Raw genomic sequence first — 26,675 nt, 5'->3', positions numbered from 1 at the left:
AACCGCAGAGGAAGCCTGAATCATGCTGATAGAGCGTGACCTCTTGCCAGATAGAACTTACACTCTATGCAAGTGTGTCTGAAATAGTTAGTAGTATCCGTGTAATCTGAGACATGCTCTTTCCTCCACTCCACTGGTGGTAATCATTCTACATTAAAGTTGGTCATTTATAAATTGCTGCTCCTGCAAGTCTTTGGCATGGGTTTAAAGGCAGAGATAAGGCTGTAGGTCACAGCGTTTGTTATTGTGAGAATACTTATGTGAAAGCTGGAAGTAGCCCTGGTCGGGTAGCTCAGTTGGTTGGCCCGTCATCCCGATGCACCAGGGTTGCAAGTTCAATACCCAGTCAGGATACATGCAGGAATCAACTAATGAATGCATCAGTAAGTGGAACGACAGGTAGATGTCTCTCTCTCTCCCTTCCTGCTCCTCCCAAAGAAAAGAAAGCTGGGGGGGGGGGAGGGGAGAACGGGGTGTGGCAATGAGTGGATAAGGACACATATGTAATACCTTAATCAATAAAGAAAAAAAAAATTTAATTAAAAAAAAAGAAAGAAAGCTGGAAGTAAAACAGCTCATGTGAGTTAGCTTCCAAAGACAGCTTTGGAATTCATGTGAGCTTCGTTGCTATGTCCTGTGCAGGGGATGTGGAGCAAGTAAACATGCCATCATGCTTGTGTGAGGCACAATCCTGGGATTTCACGTCAGTTTTGTGACCAGGGATATTTTAAGAATGTAGTGTCATGACTTGCCAAAGACGGTACAGCAAATACTCAGGGTAGAATTAGAAACAGAGCTTTGGCAAACTGATCCCTAGAACTCAAGCTATTTTCAGGTGAGGGACAAGGATGACAAAAATGGCAAATTGTTCTTTAGTCCAGATAGGAATCATGGATAAGAACTGCTCTTAGAATCTCTGAAGAAGGTTTATCATTAAATATTGCCACAATAATGCTGTATAGCAAACCACAGTGGCTGAAAGCAACAATCATTTATTCTCACAGACATGCAGGTCAGGGCTTGGCTCTGCTCATCTCCCCTGGACTCCCTCATGTGCTAGGAGTAGGCGGGGGTTGGCTGATCTGGGCTGGCAGATCTGCTTTAGGCTGCAAGTCCGGTTGGGTCTGGGCCACATGTCTGTCATCCTCTTTAGACAGAGAGCTGGCCCACGTCTGCTCTTCTTACGGCTATAGCAGAGGCACAAGCAGGCAAGCAAAAACGCAAAGGCAGGCCTCCAAAGGCCTCTGAAGGCCTGGGCCGAGCACTGGCACCCTCATCCCACTGGCCCTGTGCTCCTCAACCATTTTTCGTTATTGTTCCCCTGAGCAGCCTTTTAATATATTTTTCCCCTGATTTGTCTCCACCTCCCTATGAAATTCTTTAAAAATTTTTGCCATATTATTTGCTTTTTATTGTGCTAAATATATATAATATAAAACTTACCATTCTAACCATTTTGAAGTGTACAGTTAATTGACATTATGTTCATTCACACTGTTGTGCAATCGCCACCACCATCCATCTCCAGAACCTTTTCACCTTCCCAAACTAAAACTCTGTACCCATTAACCACTAACTCCCCATTCCCTCCCACCCCATCCACCAGCCCCTGGCAACCACCATTCTACTTTCTGTCCCTGTGAATTTGACTACTCCAACATCGCATGTCAGTGGAATCATACACTGTTTATCCTTTTGTCACTGGCTTATTTTGCTTAGCGCATGCCCTCAAGGTTCATCCATGTTAGAACCTGGGTGAAAATTTCTTAACTCTTTAAGTCGGAACAATATGTATATACCACATTTTGTTTATCCATTTATCAGTTGATGAACATTTGGGTTGTTTCCACCTTTTAGCTCTTTATTATGGATTATGCTGCTATGAACATGACTATACAAATATCTGTTTGAGTTTCTGCCTTCAGTTCTTTCAGGTTTGTACCCAGAAGTGGAATTTTTGAATCATAGGATAATTCTATGTTTAATTTTTTAAGGAACTACCATATTATCTTTTTAACTTTAATAATAAATTGTATTTAATATATCCACAATACTATCATTTCAACATGTAATCAACATGAAGTCATTGATATTTTACATTATTTATTTTGTATTTTGAGATCCACTGATTATTTTACACTTACAACACATCTCAATTCAGACTAGCCATACATCAAGGGTTGAATAGGTACATGTGATATTCTTTTAAATGGCTTATTTTCCCAATTCTTTTCCAGTTTTATTAAGGTATAATTGAAGTGTGAGGTTTTGGGTTTTTTTTAAAGTTATTATTGAATTTATTGGAGAGACATTGGTTAATAAAATTATGTAGGTTTTAGGAGTACAGTTGTATAATATGTCATCTGTATATTATATAGATATACAGTCAAGTCTCTTTCCACCACTATTTATCCCCCTTTACCCTCTCCTACCTCTCCCCAAACCCATAAATGGCATTTAAATTGAAATAGATTGTGAAGCGTCTTGCATTTGAAGTTTTATAGTAACAATTTTATTGCGATACAACTCACCATATACTTCACCCATTTAAAAATATACACTTCAAAAAAATAAAAATAAATAAAATAAAATATACACTTCAGGGGCTTTTAGCATATCTGTATATGCTAAATATACATATACATAGTGGGAGGAACTACAAAGTCACATGGAAGCCAGACCAGTGTGGCTCAGTGGTTGAGCGCTCAACCCATGAATCAGGAGGTCACTGGTTCAGTTACTGGGTTGCGGGTTCAATCCCTAGTATGGGGCATGCAGGAGGCAGCTGATCAATGATGTTTCTCTCTGATCAGTGTTCCTATCTCTCTATCCTTTCCCTACCTCTCTCTCTAAAATATGGATAAAAACATCTTTTTAAAAAAAAAAAAAAAAGATAACAACCTGTTTAAAAAAAAAAAAAGTCACATGGCAAAGAGAGTAATGACAGAGGGGGGAGAATTGGGGTAATAACACAGGGTAGAAGAGACTGTAAGCTTGGTCTGATGAGGACAGCAGGGCTGCCCATGATTCTTCAGTCTCCATGGCAGGCCCACTGCATCCAGAACAGGCAACCCCTTGGTGCCCTGGCTCAGGATGGCTGAGCTGCTCTTCTGACCCTTGCAGATCTTGGATGAGGTGGAAAAACGCCGAGGCATCTCCCCTGCCCTGGTACAGCCCCTCATGAGGAGTGTCATGGAAGCCCCTTTCCCAGCCTTGGGCAAAACCATCATTGTCAAGAACTTCCTGCCAGGAACGGGAACTGAGGTGAGTGGTCAGAGTGCTTTCCTCTCCTGGGGGAGAGAGTGGCCCAGACAGCCAAGTCCGAGGGCTCTAAGGGGCTGGCCTGTGGTGGGCTGTCCCGTTCGGTGGTGTCCTCTTGCCCCTCGGTGTCATCATCCAGTGCATCCAGCCCAGGATTCCGGCCCAGAGAGCAGCCCCCAGGACTGCGCCATGGCAGCACATGTGTTTCTGTGCATGATGTTGGCCTTCCAGGTTAGGGACCTGCACTGAACATTCTTGGTTTCTCAGTATAGCTCATTGCATTCTTTACTTTTTTTGGGGGAGGGGGGGAGGTATTTTTATTGATTTCAGAAAGGAAGGAAGAGGGAGAGAGGGAGAGAAACATCAATGATGAGAGTGAATCATTGGCTGCCTCCTGCATGCCCCCTACTGGGGATTGAGACTGCAACCTGGACATGTGCCCCGACCGGGAATCGAACCCTGATCTCCTGATTCATAGGTCGACGCTCAACCACTGAGCCACGCCAGCCAGGCCCATTGCACTCTTGAATTGTATATGAACCTGTTCATGTTTTTAGTCTGCATCACCTCTGTAACTCCATTATGTAAAACATTACTTTCAGGGAGGACAAGCTCAGGGACTACTCCTAATTCACCCTAGACGCTGAGAGCGCTCCTGTCTGGCTGGGCCGGCATTTGATGCAGGAGCTGGTTTGCATTCTTCCCATTCCCCTTCTGTGGCTCTGCTACCTCAGGAGGCACATCTGTCTCAGACTTGGGTCTCTAGGTCCAAAGTCCCTGGCAGAGCAAGTCACCTGTGGAGCCAGGGTGGAGGCGGGGAGGGGGAGGATGGGTCTGGGACATTCCGGAACAACCCAATTTCCCAGCATAGAGAAGAGCAGTCCCCTGTGGCTGGAGAAACATCCCACACCAGATGCAGGCGGCTTGGCCTTGGGGGTGTTAGCACTAGTGAGCCCACTGCATGGACAGCCCTGAGCAGGCACTGTGCTAAGAGTGAAAACCAGTCTCTGTTCTGTGAAGGAGCCAGCTCCTTACAGAGAAAAAACATGCACATGAGTAGTGACCACAATGAGTTCAGGAACATAACAGCAAATACGGAATGAGAAGACACACATTCAACGTAAGCGCTGAAAGGCTCCACATCAGGGGGTTGGGATGGGGTTGGTCCTTTAAGAAAGTCCTTCTAGAGGAGGTGAGTCTGGAAAGTGCTGCTCGGACCTGCTGGTCCTTCTGAGTGAGCCTGTGACTCCGTACCTCCAGGCGGTACTTCCTCCGGAGACCCACGCTCACCCGCGGGGCTCTAAGGGACAGCACACAGTCCACAGTCAGAGAACTCTGTGGGGAGTCCAGGAGAGCCTCCGACCACCTTGGTCCAAGGGCACTGCTTCCGCCATCCTCTCCCCGCCTCGTCCGAACTGTCCTCCGTCTCACGGTTGGTGTGAGGCACGTGCTTCCCTTCCACCTGTACCTGCCACCAGGGCCCTGGGTTCTTTCTGTTCCCCGATCCCTTTCGTTTTCCTTTCCCTTTACCCTGCCAGTGGGCCGCCCTTGCAGAGGACGACCTGTTGCGTGAGCGGCCTGGCTGAGTAGGCGGGCCCTTCATGGCTGCTCCTGTTCCCTGGCAGGTGATTGAACTGTGCCGCCCGCTGGACTCCCGGCTCGAACATGTGGACTTTGAGTCCCTCTTCTCTTCTCTCAGCATCCGCCACCTGCTCTGTGTGTTTGCCTCCCTGCTTCTGGAAAGGAGGGTCATCTTCATCGCAGACAAGCTCAGGTACAACCTGGGCTACTTCTGATAAAGTGTTTGCATGGCAGGCAGTCTTGGACTGTGTGATGCCGGGGTGGGGGTCGGTGATGGCGTAGGATTTCAGAGGAGGCTCCTCTGGGGTGACGGTGGGAGTCAGTGGGCATCTAAGATGCAGGTTCGGAAGCACACGAGTGGTGTGAAACGAGGTCGGCCTGCACTGCTCTGCAACACTTACCTGGTATTGGGCCTACTTTTTACTCCTTCTACTTTGTGTTGGGTACTCTACCATGTATGTGCTGGGGACAGGGGGGAAGACCCAGAGCTGCCCTCAAGGAGCTCTCAGTACAGTGGGGCGACAGGGAAGAGAACAAACCACCCAGTAGTGCTGTGAGGGCTCGCTAGAGGGGTGCGTCCTGGAGATGGAGAGGGCACTCACTCCCAGCACAGGCGCGGTCCCCCTGAGCCTCAGACATAGTCCAGGCAAAAGCAGCTGCCTGTACAAGGGCGAGGAGACAGGAGGCTGAGCACAAAGCAGTTCACTGTGGCTGAGCAGAGCCGCCTTCGCTCTGAACTGAGGGCACAGGAGCCTCAGTGGCAGCTGCAGCTCCAGACAGCCTGCAATGCGGGCCCGGCTGAGAGGGCCCACCGGCCAGAAGCAGACGAGGCCAGCTGAGGAGTCCATCTGGAGAGAAGGCCATTTGCCAAAACGCAAAAATCGAAGCACTGTGGTTCAGAGAGGAAATACGCCTCTCAAGTCTGGAAAACAAAAGGGAGGAAGAAGAAAAGAGAAGGAATGGAAAGGACAAAGCACATGAATGTGGAGCTCATCAGGGGGCGTGGTGGGAGATGGAATCCAGCCCCCCCCACCACGCCATCTGGTCACCTTGATGATGTTGCTTTTGGACAGCAGCCACTTGGCTCTCCCAGCCTGCTCCACCCTGTGTTCCAGTTCTTCACTCTCGATGTCACCGTTACTGTACTCCCTGGGCACTCCGTCAGCTCAGCTTGGGAAGCAGGCCTGTCTCTGAGCCTGCAGCTGGCGCTGGGCGCTGGGCAGCTCTCCAAGCTCCCTGGACCCTGGGGAATTCAGACCAGAGTTCTCAAGGTTGAGGCCCTGGAAGCCAAGGATGAGTGATAACCCTTCAGTGACCGGGGTCAGACTTCATCACACTCTAGTAACTGTCTGCGTCTCTGGCAGCTGCGCTCAGTGCCCCACTGTCTCTAGTTGTACGTTCTCAGGCCTGACTTTGGGGGTGGGAAAAGGATGATCTTAGAAAGGCCTGGACCTGTGCTCAGAAGACGGGGCATGTTCTCCACCTCTCTTGTCGCTTTAACTGCATACTTCTGGGGGCTTTGGCTCAGCCTTCCTTTTGGGGGCTCTCCAACCTCAGTTGTGCCCCCTCCACTAACAAGCCAAGTCTGGCTCACCTGGAAGACATTGACATAGCTACTCATCAGAGCACAGAGACCCCACCAAAGAGCATCGTGTATGTGAGGTTACCGAGCAGGAAAGCCAGAACCCACCTTCTCTCTCCGGGCTGCTCCACCTGAGGGGGTTCCTCCAGGAGGAATCAACAAACACCCAGCTCTTTCTGGTTTGTGGGAAAAGAGCTATAGGAAATCAAGGGTTCTTGGGTTAAGTCCTGACAATTAGGGCTTGGGAGGCAGTGGCTGGCTGCCAGTAGTTTGACCTGAAAAAAATCTACTACAAAGAAAGCCTTCCACATAAGTTTGAGCTGGTGCTTTCATCCTTATCAACTTGGCACAGTTCTCCACCCATTGCACGTGCACCCCTTCCTGGCCCTGTTCAGCTAGCAGTGGAAGCAAGCGCCTCATTCTTCTGGTTTCCATCCATAGCCCCAATCTTTTCAACACCATAGAGGAGTGCATGAGAACAGGGCATGCCACACACTCAGTGCATGGCCCTGTGACATCCGATGGTGGACCTCAGCCTGATTTACGCCTGTAGTCACTGTTGCCAGCATCCTCCCCCTACCACACAATTTATTTACTCATCATTGTTAGTGAGTCTGCCCACTGCAAGAGGAAATAGCAGAGTTGTGGCAAATATTGTATGAGTTATAAAAGGGTTTTAAGTGGAGCCAAAAATCCATCAAATCTAGAATAACATTTTTGTTCCGTTTCATCTTTAGGATGGACATTGAGTGTTTCTTAAGCTGTGTCAAGCCAAAGTCTGACAGATGGAAAAGAAAGAATGTTGTTGTGATGGCTTGTTCTGTTGTCATAACAACCCAAATAAATATTTCCCTATACCCCTTTCTTCATTTCCCTAATGATAAACATTTTGTTTTTTTTAGTTTATTAATTTCAGTTCCCAAAGTTTTGTCTAACTCTCTAGATGAGGCTGAATAATAAAGTCATAAGCTGCACATTAACAAATTCGTACAAAAGTTCTATATGGAACAGAGGTTTTTTCATTGTTTGTTTTTTATTCAAATACAAGTGAAAGTTTATTTAGAAAGTTACAGAAGTAGAAAAAGTGAACCAGCTGGGCTGCATGGGCTCAGGAAACAAGTTACAGAGGCAAAAGGAGGACCCCTGGAGCTTAGGGGGGAGAGAGCGAGCAAAGGTAGGCACCTTGAGGGAAGAAGAGGGGGAAAGGTGTGAGCTGCTCCAGAGAAAGAGAGAGAAGGGGACAGGGTTTTCAATATTCAAGAAATTTACTTTTTATCTTTTTATAGTGCAGTAACACTAGAAGCTGAATGACAGACTGCTAGCTAATGATATATCAAATCTTGACAAATACTGGAGTTTGAACCTTGGCTTTAACATATGGGTAACTACACAAATAAGTTCATATGTAGCTGTACACCTTTGTCCTTTTGTGTGCCTCTTTTGGTTCATTTTTAAAAATATATTTTTATTGATTTCAGAGAGGAAGAGAGAGATAGAAACATCAATGATGAGAGAAAATCCTTGATCGGCTGCCTCCGTGGGGGCTCAAGCCTGCAACCTGGGCATATGCCCCAACCGGGAATGGAACCTGATTCATAGGTCAACACTCAGCCGCTGAGCCATGCTGGCCAGGCCTTTTGGTTCATTTTTAGTCAGTATCTGTAAGCCTAAATGGGGTCCCATGTCCTGTCTAGAATCAGTTGTGTCCGGCAATGTTTGCCATCTCAGAGAAAGGTTGGGTTTGTAAGCACGCCCTCTCCAAGCACTGAGTTTGCCCAAGCAGGGTTTGAAAGTGAGTAGCTGCTGTCTTGGTGGTCTGGCATCCAAAAGTGAGCCAGCTGGACTGCATGGGCTCAGGAAACAAGTTACAGAGGTGAAAGGAGGACCCCTGGAGTGGCTGACAGTCTTAGGGATACATACAGGGTAGGCAAAAGTAGGTTTACAGTTGTGAGTATGTGAAACAGAGTTAATAAAACTATTGTAACAATCATAACCGGGATTCCATACGAACAACTATAAACCTACTTTTGCCCACTCCTGCACATTCGCAGGCTTGATCCCCATTCGGGGACATTCGGGAGGTGGCCAGTCAGTGATTCTCTCTCATCATTGACGTGTCTATCTCTCCCTCTCCCTTCCTCTCTGAAATCAATAAAAATATATTTTTAAGTGCAATTTTAGTGACACAGTAGCATCAGTCTGATTAAATATTAAGTATTAACTACCTATTTTTGCCTGTGATTGCCAAGAAGACAACATTTGAAGAAATATTTAGAGAATAGCATAGTCACAGATTATTGTCCTCTACCCCAAACCCATCCTAACAGAACCTTGGCCTAGACCAGCCGTGGGCAAACTACAGCCCACGGGCCGGATCCAGCCGTTTGAAATGAATAAAACTAAAAAAAATAAAGACCGTACCCTTTTATGCAATGATGTTTACTTTGAATTTATATTAGTTCACACAAACACTCCATCCATGCTTTTGTTCCGGCCCTCCGGTCCAGTTTAAGAACCCATTGTGGCCCTCGAGTCAAAAAGTTTGCCCACCCCTGGGCTAGACACTTAATCCAGTTCTCTCCGAGTCAGGTCCCTCCCAGGGTGTGCTGGCTTTGTGTTGTCTTTTGGGGGTTTACTGTGGCAGCTCAAATCCTCTCCAACACTTTCATGTGAGTGAGATGTCACCGTTGCTCTTTGGTCCTGTCTTCGCTTATGAGCCCGAGAAGTCTTGGTTCTTTCCAGTTACAGCTATTGCCTGCGCCTGGTTCTCTATCGCTTTGTAGTTTATAGACATTAAATCTGGAAGGACATCAGAAATCATCTAGTCCCCTTTCCTTATTTAACAGAAGAGGAGTCTGAGGCCTGGAGAAGTGAAGGGCTTTACCTGAGATCACAGTTTTCTTGAGGTCCAGCCTGTGTTCTTTTTAAACTCAGTGACACATCACTTCAGGGTTTGAAAGTACAGTCATGGAAATGTGGCAGCCACTGCATGGTGACGCCCACCCCCGCTAGGTCTCACCAGGCACCAGGCCAGACCACAGTCTACCAGTCATTCCTGTTCCTGGCAATGATGCACTGGTAGGAGAGATGCTCTGCTTGGGATACTAAAGAATACTGACGGGCTCATCCTTCAAACTCCTGGGTGTCTGTCTAGCTCAGGAAACCCATCATTTACTCTTCTGGTGGCATCCTAGGTGAGTGGGAAGGCAGTGAGCATAGTAACCCACGGATGGCACGGGGACTGGGCGGCACCAGAACTGAAGCGCCCTCTGCAGGAGAATGTTAGCACTCACAAGTGCATCCCGATGCCTGTGAACTCGCGTCAGCATTCTGGGACCTGAACCTCACCTGCGCCCAGCTTTGCCCTAGGCCGTGGTCGGCAAACTGCAACTCGCAAGCCATATGCGGCTCTTGGGCCCTTGAGTGTGGCTCTTCCTAAGCCTTAGGAGTACCCTACTTAAGTTAATAACAATGTACCTACCTATATAGTTTAAGTTTAAAAAATTTGGCTCTCAAAAGAAATTTCAATCGTAGTACTGTTGATATCTGGCTCTGTTGAGAGTTTGCCGACCATGGCCCTAGTGGGTTTGGCTCAGTGAATAGAGCATCAGCCCATGGACTGAAGGGTCCCGGGTTCGATGCTGGTCAAAGGCATGTACCTCGGTTGCAGGCTCAATTGGGGCTCGATCATGCCAGAGGCAACCAATCCATGTGTCTCTCTCACATCGATGTTTCTCTCTCTCTGTCTCGGCCCCTCCCTTCCACTCTCTCTAAAAATCAATGGGAAAATATCATCAGGTGAGGATTAACAAAAAAAACAAAAACAAAAAAACCTTTGCCCGGCTTTTAACCCTGGGTCCCAGCCAAACTCCCACTGGGCATCTCCCTCCCTCACTTCTATACAAATTGTTCACAGCTTTGTCACTGGTGTTCCTTTCCTCCACCCCAACTATAATATGAGTCAGCTGCCGGGCTCTCTTCCTGGGCCTTCCCACAGCAGCACTGCCTCTCTTCCACCCAGCAGATGCTCAGTGAGGCTGTGTGGCAAGTGTGCTTGGAGTCACCTGAGCATCCCCAGAGCCAGAGACTATTCTTCCCACATTCACCTCCCCCACCCCCCTCACCACCACCACCACCCCCCCACACCCCCCGCCCACAGAAGGCTCCTATGGCCTTCACAAGTCAGGGAATAATTTCGTTAGCATTTGCAGCAGAGATGGAGAAAAACACTTCAGCTACACTTAAAATAGTCCCTCTTTTCTCCTCTACAACTTATTTTTGCGGAAAGGCTACCACTAACTGGTTATTTGCAGAATTTGACCTTTCCTTCTAGTGTTTCAAGAGGCATTTTTTAAGAGAAGAATGATGTGGGCTTGAGAGCAAGAGGAACAAACTGCTCCTCAGTCTGTCATGTTCCTGCTGCCCTGTCTCCTGCACCAGCCAGCAGGGTGCTCATGCTAACCAGCTGTGGAAACGCTTGGGTTTAGCTGCAACAGAGACCATTTAAAAAACAAAAAACCACTCGCTAGGAAAAATAGTCAATAGCGGCAACACCTACCTCCCCGTCCAGCAGGTTACCCAGTTGAGTTGTCATCATTTGTCCCATCGCAGTTGAATACCATTATCTTTAGCTCACTGCATTCCAGTTACCTGAATGAATTTTATCTTTCCGTACATTTATTCCCCGCCCTATGTCACTGGTGTTGCTTATCGTTGTTTTAAAAACTGGTTCCAACCGCCTTTGTCATCCAGTTGGCTCATACTGCTGCTGAACCAGGGTCTCCTCACCCTCTGGGGGCCTGCCCGGCTCTGCAGGGCAGCATGAGCTTCTACCAGGAGACAGCACAGCGCGTGCTGTGGCAGCAGAGAGAAGGGAGCAACCGATTGTACTTCCTCCTTCTAGGGATGAGGCACAGGAAAGCGAAAGGGAGCTGCGGCCGGGGCGGGGGGGGGGGGGGGGGGGCGCGTGAACAGATGTGTTTTTTACTGCAGTAATTGAGAAAAAGTCAAAGGCTTCTGGCTCCATTCTTCTTGCTATATCTCTTTCGTCTGCTCCAGTCTGCAGGACTCTTCTATCCCCCTGCCCTCCCCTCCCCCCCTGAACTCAGAGGTGACTTGCACCCATTTTGGCCTCAGGGACTTTAGTTATAAAGTTCAAAAGAGGATGAACTCTATCTCTAAGATTACTCCCAGGTCAAAAGTTCTGTGATTCTGTACCTTCCCTGGAATCAAAAGTGCTTGAACCACAACTCTGAAATGTAAAAGGACTCTTAAACGTGAGTTCTGTGTTTTTATTCTTTTAGTGAATTGACGAAAGTGAGAGTTTCAAAGGCTGGAGATGTAGACCACAGATGACAGTGTCTACTACCTAGACTGTCACATGATCCATTTCTTTCTCCAAGTAATATTTAGGAACTTATAACAAATGTGCTATAAAAAGAGATGGATTTCATACAAAATGCTTCTTCATTCAGGGAATTCTTGTTCACTAGTAAAGTCTTTTAAGGGACTCTCTCTAGTCACTTGGAAATGAGAGCTAACATCCCAGTAAGACATGTAACATATCAAAGTTCCAACTCAACCATTGCTCTTTACCTGTCTCCACCCCCCAGTTCGCTAGTCCAAATCATTGGTTTCCTTTAACTGCAGACTACCATGAGAAATACATTTTACATTCAGACCCAGTACATGCAACACACACATGTACACAGATCATGTACTAGTACAACTGAAAACATGCAGCAAACTCTTTTTTTTCAAACTCTTATTTTTATTCTATTCTTTTTGCTGTTGTTTTTAATGCTAATTACAACCTATTAAAAGTATTTTAGGACTCTAAAATGGGCTGCAAAATATAGTCTGAAAAGGCAGCTCTAGACACAGCTATGTTGTAGATTTTAACTTCCTAGGTTTTTGTTGTTGTTTTTAATCCTGACCCGAGGATATGGAGAGAAAGAGAGAGAGAAATCAGTTGCCTTCTGTATGGGCCTGGGCCGGGGATCCAAGCCACCACCCAGCTCTGTGCCCTGACAGGAATCGAACCAGCAACCTTTCAGGGCACAGGATGACGCTCCAACCACCCGAGCCACTCCGGCTGGGCTAGCCTCCTAGTTTTCTAAGTCAGGACCTCACAACTACAGTGTATGAGCAGACAAACTTTGTGGACTGATCACACACCTGCCGGGAGCCGGTCCATCCTTGCTGTTTCAAGGGACCTGGCATATATGGCATACGGTTCTTAATATGTTTGCTCACCTTCTTGGCGCTGTGTTTTAACCAAGGTCACCTCTCCGAGAAAGGTTGAATCCCCAGGTAGGGATTTTCCCCTGAAGTTAGGGAGGGAATAAAACCCCTCAACTAAGTGCCAGGCGGGTAATTAATCCCTTTAACTACGAACAATCATGCTTAAACTACATAATCTTTTCTCCCTGGAATGGAGATAAGAAACGCCCTAACCTTTGTAATAGAGATTGATAGGATTGAATCAACTGGTATAAATACAGTTGTAACAAGACAGAAACACTCAGAACTTAGAACACAGAATTCAGGAGACAGAGCTTAGAAGAGAATTCAGAAGACAGAACCTACACAGAGCCTGGAGACAGAAGAACTTCACTTGAGAGAACATGGCAAAAGATCCTGGACTGAACCTGACTATAGAACATGGCAAGAGAACCTGACTAGAACTTGGTGACCGAACCTGGTTGGAGATCTCAGACAGAACCTGGCTGGAGAACCTAGCGAGGGAACATGGCTACAGAACCTGGCTGGAGATCCGAAGCAGAACCTCTCTGGAGATCCAGACCAGAACTTGGCTGGAGATCCTGGCTAGGCTGCTGATCAACTGAACACTGTCTCCGTGTCATTCCTTCTTCGCCGACTCTGTCCACACCTTTGGGGACCCCTGGACCTGCTGGGGTTGGACCCCAGCTCACACCAACACAGATCAGCCCTAAAATCAAAACACCTTAAAACAAAGTAAATGCTACACATTCAGTGCCTATAGAGCAAGGAAATTAAACAGAAATGCTAAACAATTCACTATAAGTATTTAACATTCTTGACCCTCTGGGAGAAAGCTGTGCCTTTGGGGGGAAAGTTTTTCTGCTTGAGAGCAAATTCTCAAAAGACAGAAATCACTTCACCCCAAGCTGGTGGCTGAATTATTAATAGTCTCTCCTTGGCATAAGTCCTAACTAAACTGTTCTGTCTCGCGCTTACTCAGCTAATAAAGAAGGTGTTACCATGTAGTGATTTGAAGGAAACTGGCGTAGCATCTTTCTTATTTTGGGGGTGATCATTCGAAAAAAAGACAAGGACTAAATACCGCTGAAACATGTGGATGCTATGCTACTAAGCGGTATGTCCTGACTCCAGTGACTATTATGAGAATGACTGTTTGCCAAGACAGGGGACAGGAACGTTAGGAGACTCACACTGGTACATGCACAGATCCAGCATTGCCCTTACTAACTTCAGGCCCCAGGGTGGGTGGGTGAAAAGAGGACTAATGTGTACTTTAGGAAGTTTCAGGGGGGTGCTGGATTCAGAGGAACTCGCTTGGAAGTTTATGAATACTTTTTGTTGTGGTAAAATATACATAACATACAGTATATCATTTTAATCCTTTTTTCACACACAATTCAGTGGCATTAAGTACATTCACAATGTTTGCAACTGTCACTACTGCCCATTTCTAGAGCCTCTTCTTCATCTCAAACTGAAACTTTGGACCCATTAACCCCTCATTCCCCACTCCCCTGCCCCTGGTAACTTCTCTTCCACTCCCTATCTCTATGTATCTGCCCATCCAAAGTCCTCCGGTGTAATGGAATCGTACAATATTTGTCTTTTCCTCTCTGGCTCGTTTCACTTGCTAACCAGTATCTTTTAATCACCTCTTTTCTCCTGAAGCCAGCACTAAGTGACTTTTTTCATGAGCTCAGGAAAGTTTATGACAATGAGCTTATAGCTGCCTGGCATCATGGGGACTAGTAAAGGAGCCGCCATGTGTCCAGAACTCAGCCTCCTCGCAACTTCCCCTACACGGAGCGCAGCCAAGAACCAGGGCAACGGCTGGGAGGTGCCCGCGCCCTGAAGAGGACACAGTGCACTCAAGGGGAACCCACTGGACCCTCACTTTTATTTTATTCTTACATTACACCAACTTCTCACGAGCTCCTGGAGACAGCATACTAGGGTAAGAGGAGAGGGGAGCTGCTGCAGCAGGCTCACCGCAATAAGGAGTGATTGCAAGGAAAAGAGAAAGCCAGATCTCACTCACCTCAGACGGCCACAGTCAACACTGTCTTCACACAGTAGAACTGACATTCCAAAGGATCGTCCCAAATAATCCACCCATTCACTGGATAAACTGAGAGTGGGTCCAGGCACTGTACAAAGTGTGTGGAGAGTGGTTAGGAAGGCTCAGCGCTTGCCAACAGAAGGCTACAACATGGTCATTATTCTTTAAGAGAGACTCCCCTGTAATTGGGAAAAGAAAAAAAAAAAGTCCTCAAAAAAAAAAAAAAAATATATATATATATATCTCCTATATAATAAAGAACTAATATGCTAATTAGACCAGATGGCGGAATGACCTTCCAGAATGACCAGTGGGTGGGGGGCAGGGCCACAAGGCAGCCAGGGCTGTGAGGGCTATGCTTGCATGAATTTCATGCATCAGGCCTCTAGTATGTATATATTAGAGAGAGAGAGAGACTCCCAGTATATCTTGAAGTTTGGAATTCTAGGCAAGGGTGACTAGACCTGAGCTTCACTTTTTTTTTTTTTTTTAAATATATTTTATTGATTTTTTACAGAGAGGAAGGGAGAGAGATAGAGAGTTAGAAACATCGATGAGAGAGAAACATCGATCAGCTGCCTCCTGCACATCCCCCACAGGGAATGTGCCCGCAACCCAGGCACATGCCCCTGACCGGAATCAAACCCGGGACCCTTCAGTCCGCAGGCCGACGCTCTATCCACTGAGCCAAACCGGTTTCGGCGACCTGAGCTTCACTTTTACAAAACAGTCATTTGGAGCTGGCTGCTGCCACGCGAATACCCACGGAGTTACCCATCCCCCTGACTGGCTGAGAGGATGTGTGGGAGAGAACAAAAAAGGCCCGTTAGAATGTTAAGCGTCTTCAGGAGAAGCGTGAGCGTCCTGAGAAGAGAGGCTCTGGGTTTGGTCTTGAACGGGGGCGGGGTGGTGTGAGGAAAAGGCATAGCAGTGAATGGGACTCACGTGTGAAGGCACACTTACAAAAATTGGCCAGGGCGTTAATTTCATCGCTCTGGCTATGTCTCAGAGCCTGGAGGAAGCTCCACTTGCCTGGAATAGCCTGTGTCAGGCTCTGTTACATGACACACCTAATATGTGCAGGATGCCTTTTCAACGTGCCTTGGGAGGTGTGCAAGTGTTTCTCTCTGGGCCCTCCCTGAACCCACCCCTCCCGCCCTTCTCTCCCGCTGCAGCACGCTGTCCAAGTGCTGCCACGCCATGGTGGCCATCACCTACCCCTTCACCTGGCAGCACACCTACATCCCCGTGCTGCCGCCGGCCATGGTTGACATCGTGTGCTCGCCAACGCCCTTCCTCATCGGGCTGCTCACCAGCTCACTGCCGCTGCTCAGGGAGCTGCCCCTGGAAGAGGTGAGCTCCTGGGATGTCCCTGTGCCCTCCTGTGGGGGGCAGAGGCCAGAGGGCAGAGGGAGGTGCTCCCTAGGGGATGTCTCTGTTCCCTTCCCATGGGGGACAGAGGGAGGTGCTGCCTAAGGCTGTGTGACAAGCAGTGTCAGGGGAGCAGGGGACCCCACAGCTTTATTTATGAGATAGCCACTCCCCCCAAGTCTACAAATAGGTCCTTTATCATATCAGTAAAAAGGCAACCGCCAAAATGTTCTTAATGATCAAGTTCCGGTTTTCAGGTGTGCATCCAGGTGTGGAGTCTTACTTGGCGGGTCTGTGGTCATTGAATCCCAGCCCCTTCCGATAAATCAGTGGTTCTCAACCTTGGCTGCACATTAGAATCACCTGGGAATCTTTTTAAAATCCTGATTTCTGGGCCTCATCCTCCGGAAATTCTGTTTCTTTGTTACTAATGTTGTGGCCCCACCCCATAACAAAGAAACAGAATTTCCGGAGGATGAGGCCCAGAAATCAGGATTTTTAAAAAGATTCCCAGGTGATTCTAATGTGCAGCCAAGGTTGAGAACCACTGCTCTAAATAGTGTCTGTCCCCGAGCACTGAGAACTCCCAGCCACCAGAGAGGGAACAGCGGGCACTAAATGATGCCACTCTCTCCTGAACCCCTGGGGAACACCTGCCCTGAAAGTTAAACTGGGCCCCCAGATGTGGCTCCTCTAATTGCCCAGGTGGGCCTAAAATCGCATTAATATTAACCAGGTGTGGGTACGTGAGCTGCAAGAAGTTTGGATGCCCTATGATCCCTAACATGGCTTGGTTCAGTCCTATAGGGTGTTTGAGAAGGAAGGAGAAAGCCCCTTCAGCCCTGGGCGGGGTCCTGGGATGTGAGAGCCCATATTCTAGCTCTTTGTGGAAACCCGGTGGCCATCAGGCCCCACTCTTCCTCCCTCGTGTGCTGAGGCCTGAGTGAAGGTCTCGCTCGCTCTCAGGGCCCTGCAAGCAAAGGCCCGGCACCTGCGTCACCCTGGTTCTGGCCCTGGGTCTCAGCCCGCTCTGGGGACAGAAGGGAAGGTGCTTTATCCGAAAGCCTGACGAAGGAAAGCCCAGAAGCTGGATCTGCTCTCCACCCCCGTAACCCATGCACCGAAAGCAGCCTGAGAGGCCCTGCCTTAGCCAGCTGGGAGCAGGGCAGGGAGTCCAGCCATGGCACACACATGTTCCAGCCTGCGGTTGCAGTGTTGAAAGCATGGGATTCAGAAAAGCCCTTGCTCCCTACCTCCCTTCTTCCTCACTTGTGGCCACAGTGGCAATGTCAGGAAACCACAAATGGCCCACTCTACCCCACCCCCACTGCCTCTTTGGTGCCAAGACAGAAAAAAGCTAAGAGCCCACCGCTATATCCCAGGAGCGCTGGTGACAATAATAGTTCCTTTTCCTCATCTTGCAGGTCCTTGTAGTCGACCTCGTCAACAATCGGTTCCTCAGACAGGTGAGTGAGAACGCCAGCTTCAGCCCGCTGCTCGCTCTCTTTTTACCTCTCTGGTGTTTGGGGCTCAGCTTTCCAGCTCTGCAAAGGCTCCTGGGTGGGCCTGGGCATTCCCAATCTCCAGCCAGAACTGGACTGAGGAGAAGCCAGAAGGCAGGGGCCAAAGAGAGGGGGTTTAGCAAAGGATTGATCCCCACGTCTTCTGTCACAAAATGGTTTTCTACCAATTAGAATCTTTGCATAGGTTTGCCGATAGACTCTTGTCTTTTTCAACATGCTTTTAAAAAATATTTGAGAACAAAGTTTATGATATGATATTGAGTGGGAAAAGTTAGGATGCAAAATCATATACATTTTTTGCGTGGTTTTTAAAAAAGGAGAAAGAGAATATATATATATATATGCCTCTAAACAAGTTGGAAAGGAAAACTCACCAAAACATTAATGCTGATTGTGAGAGAATGAAAGGGAGACAGATTATGAGTGACTTTAAATTGTTTTCAAGCCAGAACCGGTTTGGCTCAGTGGATAGAGCGTCGGCCTGCAGACTAAAAGGTCCCAGGTTCGATTCCGGTCAAGGGCATGTACCTGGGTTGCGGGCACATCCCCAGTAGGAGATGTGCAGGAGGCAGCTGATGGATGTTTCTCTATCATCAATGTTTCTAACTCTCTCTCTCTCTCCCTTCCTCTCTGTAAAAAATCAATAAAATATATTTTAAAAAATAAAAAATAAATAAATTGTTTTCAAACTTTCATGTATTTTCTATAATGATTATAAACTACTTTCTTTTTTTTAAAAATATATTTTATTGATTTTTTACAGAGAGGAAGGGAGAGAGATAGAGAGCCAGAAACATCGATGAGAGAGAAACATCGATCAGCTGCCTCCTGCACATCTCCTACTGGGGATATGCCCGCAACCCAGGTACATGCCCTTGACCGGAATCGAACCTGGGACCTTTCAGTCCGCAGGCCGACGCTCTATCCACTGAGCCAAACCGGTTTCGGCATAAACTACTTTCATTATTATAAAAAGTAATGCACAATTATTTTCTCACTTATCATTTGCCAGAGAGGTCTAACTCCTACCAGCTCTCCTACAAAGAACATTACAGGAAGGCTTTAGGGGTATTCTATTGCATTGCTTTTAAACTTGGAGCTGCCACCCTAGAAAGTTCTGTCTGTTGTGGTAATGCCATTTTCTATCCTTAGTTCCACTCACTTTTATTCCCAAAGGCCCTCAGGGAGGCCCTTCCCCGGGGCTCTCCTACGCTGAGACCCAGATAATAAAGCCAGCTTTTTGTTTATATATTTGTTTTTATTTGAGAGAGAGAGAGACATTGATTTGTTGTTCCACTTATTTATGTATTCATTGGTTAATTCTTGTATGTGCCCTGACCGGGGATCAAAACCGCAACCTTGGGGCATCAGGACGATGGTCTAACCAACTGAGCTCCCAGCCAGGGCTGTAAATCCAGCTTTGATCCACTGGTCATCTGCCCTGGCCACATGTCCTGATCAGCACCAGCCACCCTACAGGGTAGGGCAGTGGGAAACAGTTCTTGTGTAGCCACTAGGTTCCAAGCTTTTTCACAAGGTAATTGTATTGTATTTAATATTGTTCCCAAGCTTTATAAAATATTATTGACATATACATAAGCATAAGGTATACAGCGTGATGGTTTGATATGTATATATATTGTACAGTGATTACCATAATAAGTTTAGTTAACACGGCCATCACCTCACATAACTACCTTTGTGTGTGTGTGTAGATTTAAGATCTACTCTCAATAACTTTCAAGTATGTAATACAACATTGTTAACTTAGTCACCATGCTGTACCTTAGTGCCCCAGAACTTATTCATCTTAGAGCATGGACCAACATTTCCCCCAACCCCAGCATCTAGCAGTCACCATTCTACTCTCTTTCTAATAAGTTTTGGGGTTTTTTAGATTCCAAATATCAGTGAGAACATACAGTATTTGTCTTTCTCTATCTGATTTATTTCTCTTAGCATAATACCCTCCAGTTTCATCCATGTTGTTGCAAAAGGTAGGATTTTCTTCTTTTTATGGCTAAATAATATTCCTCTTTGTGTGTGTACACGTGTATATCTGTCTGTGTGTATGTGTGACGTTTTCTTTACCTGTTCATCCATTGGTGAACGCTTAGGTTGTTTCCACGTCTTGGCTGTTGTGAATAATGCTACAGTGAACATGGATGCAGTTACCTCTTCAACATAGTGATTTCATTTCCTGATGTTTCCATCTCTCCCTCTCTCTCAAATCAATTTTTTTAAAAATATATTAAAAGGAGATTATGCTTTCTCCAGTGAGTATTCTTGGCTCCCTTGTGAACTATCAATTGACCATATATGTGTGGACTTTTTTCTGGACTGTTGATTCTGTTTCACTGGTTTATGTGTCTGTTTTTTATGCCAGTACCATATTGTGTTTTTTTATTTATTTCTATTTTTTAACTTATCTTTATTGTTGAAAATATTACAGATGTCCCCTTCCCTCCCCCCCCCACCCATTGGCCCTCTTCACACACACCCATACCTACCACACTGTTGTTTGTGTCCATGGGTTATGCATATAAGTTATTTGGTTAATTTCTTCCCATGCCACCACCCACCCCCTTTCCCGCTGAGATTTGACAGTCTGTTCCATGCTTCCATGTCTCTGGACCTGTTTTGTTCATCAGGTTATTTCGTTCATTAGATTCCACATATAAGCGAGATCATGTGATATTTGTCCTTCTCTGACTGGCTTACCAGTACTGTACAGTTTTGATTACTTTGTTAAAGTTGGAAATCAGGAATTGTGATGCCTCTAACTTTGTTATTCTTTCTCAAAATTGCTTAGTCTATTTGGACTCTTGTATTTCCCTATAAATTTTAGAATTGTTTTTTCTATTTCTGTGAAAAATGCCATTGGCACTTTGATAGGGATTACATCGACTCTGTAGCTCACTTTGGGTAGTATGGGCATTTTAACATTAATTCTTCCAATCTATGAACACAGGATATCTTTTCATTTACTTGTATCTTCAGTTTCCTTCATCAATGTCTTGCCCATTGCACTTAATCTTCACAATGAGGTAGATATTGACAAATGGGGAAACTGAGGCTCACACAGCTTGTAAGAAGCGGAATCAAAATTCAAACCTCAGACCCCTGTTGTTCCTTCCACTAGACCAGTGGTTCTCAACCTACTGGCTCTTTAAATACAGTTCTTCATGCTGTGACCCAACCATAAAATTATTTTCGTTGCTACTTCATAACTGTAATGTTGCTACTGTTATGAATCGTAATGTAAATATCTGATATGCAGGATGGTCTTAGACAACCCCTGTGAAAGGGTCGTTCGACCGCCAAAGGGGTCGCAACCCACAGGTTGAGAACCGCTGCACTAGACTGAGCTGTGCAGGCCTGCCGGGCAGTGCACCCATGTGTCCTGCTGGCCGGGCACGGCACCATCTCCAGAAGCAGGGCGATGGCCCACCTGTCCTTTCTGCCTTGCAGATGGACGACGAGGATTCCATCCTGCCACGGAAGCTTCAGGTGGCCCTGGAACACATTCTGGAGCAGAGAAATGACCTGGCCAGTGACCAGGATGAAGGGCCCCCCGACAGCAAGCACGGTAAGTGCTCAGTCCCTCCAGACTGCATCTCCTTCCATCGTTAGTCAGGGAGCAAATGGACAATGGCCAAGCACTCCACTTGACATTGAGTTAAGAAAATAGGCAAGAGAGGGATGCAAGGAGAAAAACTGGGTGCTCAACCTTCTCATCTGGATCTCATTTTAACAATGAACTGGCAAAAGTTCTCTCACTTCCCCCATTTGGCCCTAAAATATCTGTTTAAAGGAGCAAAAGAGCCCTGACCAAGAGTATGTACCTGGGTTGCAGGTTTAATCCCTGGCTCCTGTCAGGGTGCGTGTGGGAGGCAATCAATCACATCGATGTTTCTCTCTCTCTCTCTCTCTCTCTCTCTCTCTCTCTCTCTCTCTCTCTCTCTCTGTGTGTGTGTGTGTTCACTCTACCTAAAAAAAAATCTACGGAAAATATATGCTCTGGTAAGGATTAACAACAACAAAAAATAAGGAAAATAAAAATAATAAAAGGGAGGGAAAGAAATAATTTAATACCTTGGGGTCACCTTTTTATGGATCAGTAGGCTTTTTCCTTGAGAGAGAGCCAGCAGTTGCTTGTGTTACCAGTTGGCTTGTCTCAGGCTCTGACCCTCACCCGCTGGCCCTTCCTCTTGCTCAGGCCCTGAGTCCAGCCCCTTGAACCAGGTGGTGTCTGAAGCCTTTGTCCGCTTCTTCGTGGAGATCGTGGGCCATTACTCCTTGTTCCTGACGGTGGGCGACCGTGAGGAGAGGACCCTGCAGCGAGAGGCCTTCCGCAAAGCCGTCTCCTCCAAGAGCCTGCGCCGCTTCCTGGAGGTTTTCATGGAGACCCAGATGTTCCGGGGCTTCGTCCAGGAGCGAGAGCTGCGCCGACAGGATGCCAGAGGTCAGAGGGCATCTTCCCGGGCACAGGCAGGAGCAGCTCTTGGCCACCGCTGGAGAATGTTCACTTTTGCACGGCTGAGCTTCTGAAACTCCCCTGACGCCTATCTCCTCGGACAGCTCTCCCCCCCACCAGCCTGTCCCAGAGCACTTTCCAGGTTCTGGTGACAGTTCTCCATTTGTTCCATTCTTTCCAACTCGAGGAAACTCTTGTGAACACCCTTCCTTCCCCTCTCTCTGTGGTTCCTTTGTCCTTTCCCACAGCCTCCTCTCGTCCCTTCTGCCCCCCCTTTCCTGCCCCTCTCCACCGTGGAGCAGGCAGGAGCCACCTGGGATGGGATAGAGGAGAGAATGGCCCACACCCTCCGCTGAGCCTGCCTGGCTGGGAGCTTGTGGGTCATCCATTCTCCTCCCTCACTCTCTCTCTTCCTGGAGTTCATCTCTCCTACCTTCTCCTTGTCCCTGTCAGCTGGGTTCCATCACACTTCCTGGGCTGGAGGAGGGGGATGGGGAAGGGGAGGGGGAGGGGTGAGAAAAGAGGATAACCAGTGACTGGGATTCCTGTCTCTTTCTTATGTCATCGTAAGCCCTTTTGGGGATCTGACAACTGGAAATGTTGGGAAAGGCTGTCACAGATGGGAGTTAGACCTGAGTAGGGGCGAGGTGCTCACCACCGAGGAGTGGCCGAGCAGCAGCCAGGGAGGGTCCCGGGGGAGCTGCTGGCCCAGGCCTCGGTGTCCTCTGGTGCTGTGATGGCACAGACTGAGTTAAGGAACGAAACCATTCCCAGAGCTCCTTGCAAAGTAAAGACAGAGGCTGCCACGCTTCCGGCAGTTCTGATGAGTGGTTATCTGAAGAGACAAAAAGTTGATCTGATGAAGGGGCCTGTTAAAGAGAAGGCCTGCTGGGTACACATGCTGGTAGGTACCTGTTTACAGACCACTATTTGATAGAGAGGTCCAGACATCAAAGCTTAAAAGCAGTACGGAAGGAGCCCACGGTCCACGAGGACCAGAGAGAAATGAAGACAGTACCTGAGGCTCAGACCCGGGCTGAGCACTGAGGGCCCTGAGAGGCAGCCTGCCCAGCCTTCCTGAGGTCACAGGTGGCAAACAGGTTCATTCCCAGGAGGCCACACCACGTGGCCAGGGACCCTCTTTATGGGAGAACACAAGGAAAAGGGAAACTCCAGGAGTTCCTGAGAGCCAAGACCATCTGGTTCATCTTGAAACTGCGTGCCTGGCACAGTGGAGACACTTGGAAGGTGTTTGTTGAGTAAAAATAGGATTTCGTGTGGGAGCTGGCTTTACAGCTTTCCAAAGACAGTTACTGCACAAAGTTGGGCAATTATAGGGGTCATAAAAACTCTTATAAACCTATGATTCAGAGCATGTTTATAGGAGCAGCTCATCTCAGAAGCAAGTTCCTCTTTTCTGTGGCAGTAAGGAAACAGGTATGGTTAGAAGTGCCCAGAGAGGGAACTACACTGACTGGGATATCTCTTGTCAACAGGTCTGTTTGAGGTCCGAGCCCAAGAGTACCTGGAGACACTCCCCAGTGGAGAGCACAGTGGTGTCAACAAGTTCCTGAAGGGACTGGGTAAGGCCAAGGGTCTCGGTCCCCATCACCAGCCTCTGGTCCTGGCCAGCTCCTCCACTGGAGCCGGCTCCGAAATAGCACAGAGCTCTCTGGCCTGTGCTGGGCAGGCTAAGTCGGCATTGTAGCCTCCTGTTCCAGTCTGACTCCAAAGTGTAAACAGAGGACACAGAGGCCCCTCCCCGCTCTCCCGGCTCCTGGGCCGTCTCACTACCTTCGGTCACTGTCATCTCCCTCACTCCTGAGTCTCCTGGGCACTGAGCTTAGGAAGCAGGGTGAGCGGAAGCAGGCAGGGTGTCGGGCAGCACAGAGCTGGCCCAGCCTCCCAGTGCCCTGCGAAGTGGAAATGTAAAAGTGAGAGGACTCCGGCTCACTCAGGAACAAGGCCGTGCTGGGAAAAGGATGAAGAGGAAATCACCAAAGAGGAAGGAGGCGCTGGCTGGGTGGCTCAGTTGGTTAGCGCGTCGTCCCGATAGCCACAAAAGAGGAACAGGGCGCAGGCCCCAGTGAGGAGGAGCTGTGCGGTGAGGACCACACGGGCACCTGTGGCGGGGCCTGCTTGTCCCTCACAGGGCGGACAGATGGCCACTTGGGGTGGGACTTCCCACTCACCGCACCGCTGGGAGTTTTCTCTCTTGGCTCCTCGGGGACCTGTTACGTTCAAAGGTTCCAGCTTACCGTTTCAGAAGCAGTGTCTGCAGCTCTTCCTTGAGTCCGAGGAAGATCCCTTTTCCTTGGGGAGGTGCAGAGGCTCCCTCCTGGCTGGCGTGGGAGGCACGGTTAGCCACACTGCAGCTGGGAAGAAAGGGGAAGATTTAACTCAACCTCCTTTCTCTCCTGGTGAAATGCTCCCATTTTCTTTTTTAGGCAATAAAATGAAGTTTCTCCACAAGAAATAACCTTCAGCCTGGACTCGAAGGAAAAGTTCCTCCCAGAGCAACCATGTGTTTAAAGACAGTCCTGGTGGCCTTTCTGAAACGTCGTCCCCGGTCATCCCAGCTCTGCTGGGTCAAGGCCAACGTGGATTCCGGCCACTACTGGGTTGTCCCCAGGCCCCGGGGTCCCAGAGCTGCCCGGCAGGTGCTGCTGCTTCAGAACACCCGGAAAGGGGACCTGAGACCAGGCTTGTTGCCGACATTCAGATGGATTGTTTTGGTTGCTGGTTTGGGGATTTTTAATTTTTTTAAATCTTAGATATTAAAAAAAAGAAAAATGTTTGGGCTTTCTTTTTATTATGCCAGGGCTAAGAAAACCATCCTGCCCTGTGTCCTCTTTCCCTGGCTCACCCCCCTGGCATTCCTCCTCTAGGCCCAAATGGGGACAAATGCGGGTGTTAGGGAGATGCTGTGGTGACCCCTACAGACGCTGGACCCAAAGGTTCAGGGCAGAGCCCTCGGGGAAAGGATTGGCCCTTCTGTGGAGGAGTCGGATCTGGGCTCCAAGGATTTTGACTTCCCGGGAGAAGCTGCACCCAGAGTGGCCAGTGATGCCACCTGGTGGCCGAGGCCATTGCTGTTGGGCCTCCAGCTCCTCTCCCAAAGGGGCCTGACTTCTGGGCCGCCCGCCTCTTCTCTTTTCTCTTAAAAGCCTTAGCACCGTCCACTGCCCAAGCCGAGCCGTCCATGACTTTTGAGGTACACACAAAAAGAGGAAATCATAAGATCTATTCATAAAACGTTCTTGGGGTCCCAAAGTTTATGATCATAAAGTATCATGGAGCACACCCTATAACACATAAAGCCACGGCTTTGACCCTACTTCCATTTATACTGTATGAAATAGTCCCATCTCGTTGTAAGGACCCAGATCAGCAGAGACGAAACGGTGGGTGGATAAATGAAGGGACCTTTGTAAGGGAGAGCGAGCATCAAAGTTTGGAGACAGCTTCGTGAGACTTGTGAGGCCATCAAGGCAGCTTGCCCTCCTGCAGAGGACCCAGCGGGGTGGGCGGCACCGGCAAGTTCTCAAAGCAGGCCTTGGCACCACCGCGGCCACCCGCCGCCCGCCCACCACTGCGCACCCTCCAGTGCATCCCCTCTGGATGGCACCAGCAACCACGACAGAACACACAAAAGATGTGCTCTGATCATGGCAATGGCCCTGGCCTGTGCTGCCTGGCAGAGGCCCTTAGCCTTTAGGGCGCTGGGAGCAAGAGGCCTTCTGAGGAAAGAAAAGAACAAGAAAAAAAGGAGGAGGTTGACTTCTCATTCCACATTAGGGATTCTTACCTGGAGTCATGGACCATCTCTCCAAATTATATCCAAGATTTGGTGTGCCCATTCATTTTCCAGGGGAGAGGATGCATGGCTTATATCAGATTCATAAAAGGTTCCCAGGAGCCCCACCCTGATAGGAGCCAGGCTGTGCATAACAATTAGCCTGGGTAGGTGTGTGCTCTGGGGTTTGGGGGCAAGACTGAATGAGAATCTCTGAGTGTGGGGGCTCAGGAATTGTACCTAACAAGCTCCTCAGATTCGTTAACTTTATTAATACCAATATTCTGCCCAGAGATGATCATTTTTAATATTTTGGAATATACTTTCTTTTCTAACTTATTTTATATTATATTGTTTACTTAACACCGCCAAGTGAATAAACATACCTTTTATCAATACTTCTAATGGCTGTATAGTCTATTTTATAGATCCACTGAAAGTTATTTTACCAATCCTCTACTCGTATGCGTGCAGGCTATTTCCAGTTTTTAATATAAAGGGCGTTGAAAAAAGCATCTTCGTACAAGTATCTCGGCACATTTGCTCTATTTTCGTTTTAATGTTTGCCTGGAGTAGATTATCCATCTAGAAAATGCCCAGGTCATGAGCATGCAGGCTGACCTTCACAAATGACCACGGCTGTGTGACCAACGCCCAGGCCAGGAAGCCGACCATCACGGACCCCAGGAGCCCCTCCTGCCGCCTTCCCGACATCCCTCCCATCTACACTGCGGATGTTTAAACTAAACCAACTAACAAATGGTCTACAACTTGCAAAG

General features: G+C 47.9%; 1 protein-coding gene across 5 annotated transcripts in view; it reads left to right on the top strand.

Moving 5' to 3' along the window:
- Window positions 1–26,294, top strand: part of DENND2A (DENN domain containing 2A) — a 114,004-nt gene extending 87,710 nt beyond the window's left edge. For all 5 annotated transcript variants that reach the window (XM_059711984.1, XM_059711981.1, XM_059711982.1 and 2 more), the window contains 8 exons: window positions 3,124–3,264; window positions 4,887–5,035; window positions 15,905–16,082; window positions 17,525–17,566; window positions 21,095–21,212; window positions 21,843–22,088; window positions 23,597–23,683; window positions 24,548–26,294. In XM_059711984.1, coding sequence (XP_059567967.1) covers window positions 3,124–3,264; window positions 4,887–5,035; window positions 15,905–16,082; window positions 17,525–17,566; window positions 21,095–21,212; window positions 21,843–22,088; window positions 23,597–23,683; window positions 24,548–24,579 — 993 coding nt within the window. In that variant the 3' untranslated portion in view covers window positions 24,580–26,294. The remainder of the gene's footprint in view (window positions 1–3,123; window positions 3,265–4,886; window positions 5,036–15,904; window positions 16,083–17,524; window positions 17,567–21,094; window positions 21,213–21,842; window positions 22,089–23,596; window positions 23,684–24,547) is intronic.
- The last annotated feature ends 381 nt before the right edge of the window (window positions 26,295–26,675 follow it).

This window comes from Myotis daubentonii, chromosome 10 (assembly GCF_963259705.1).
Source record: "Myotis daubentonii chromosome 10, mMyoDau2.1, whole genome shotgun sequence".
Classification (NCBI taxonomy): Eukaryota; Metazoa; Chordata; class Mammalia; order Chiroptera; family Vespertilionidae; genus Myotis; species Myotis daubentonii.
This window is presented reverse-complemented; position numbering and strand designations above follow the sequence as displayed.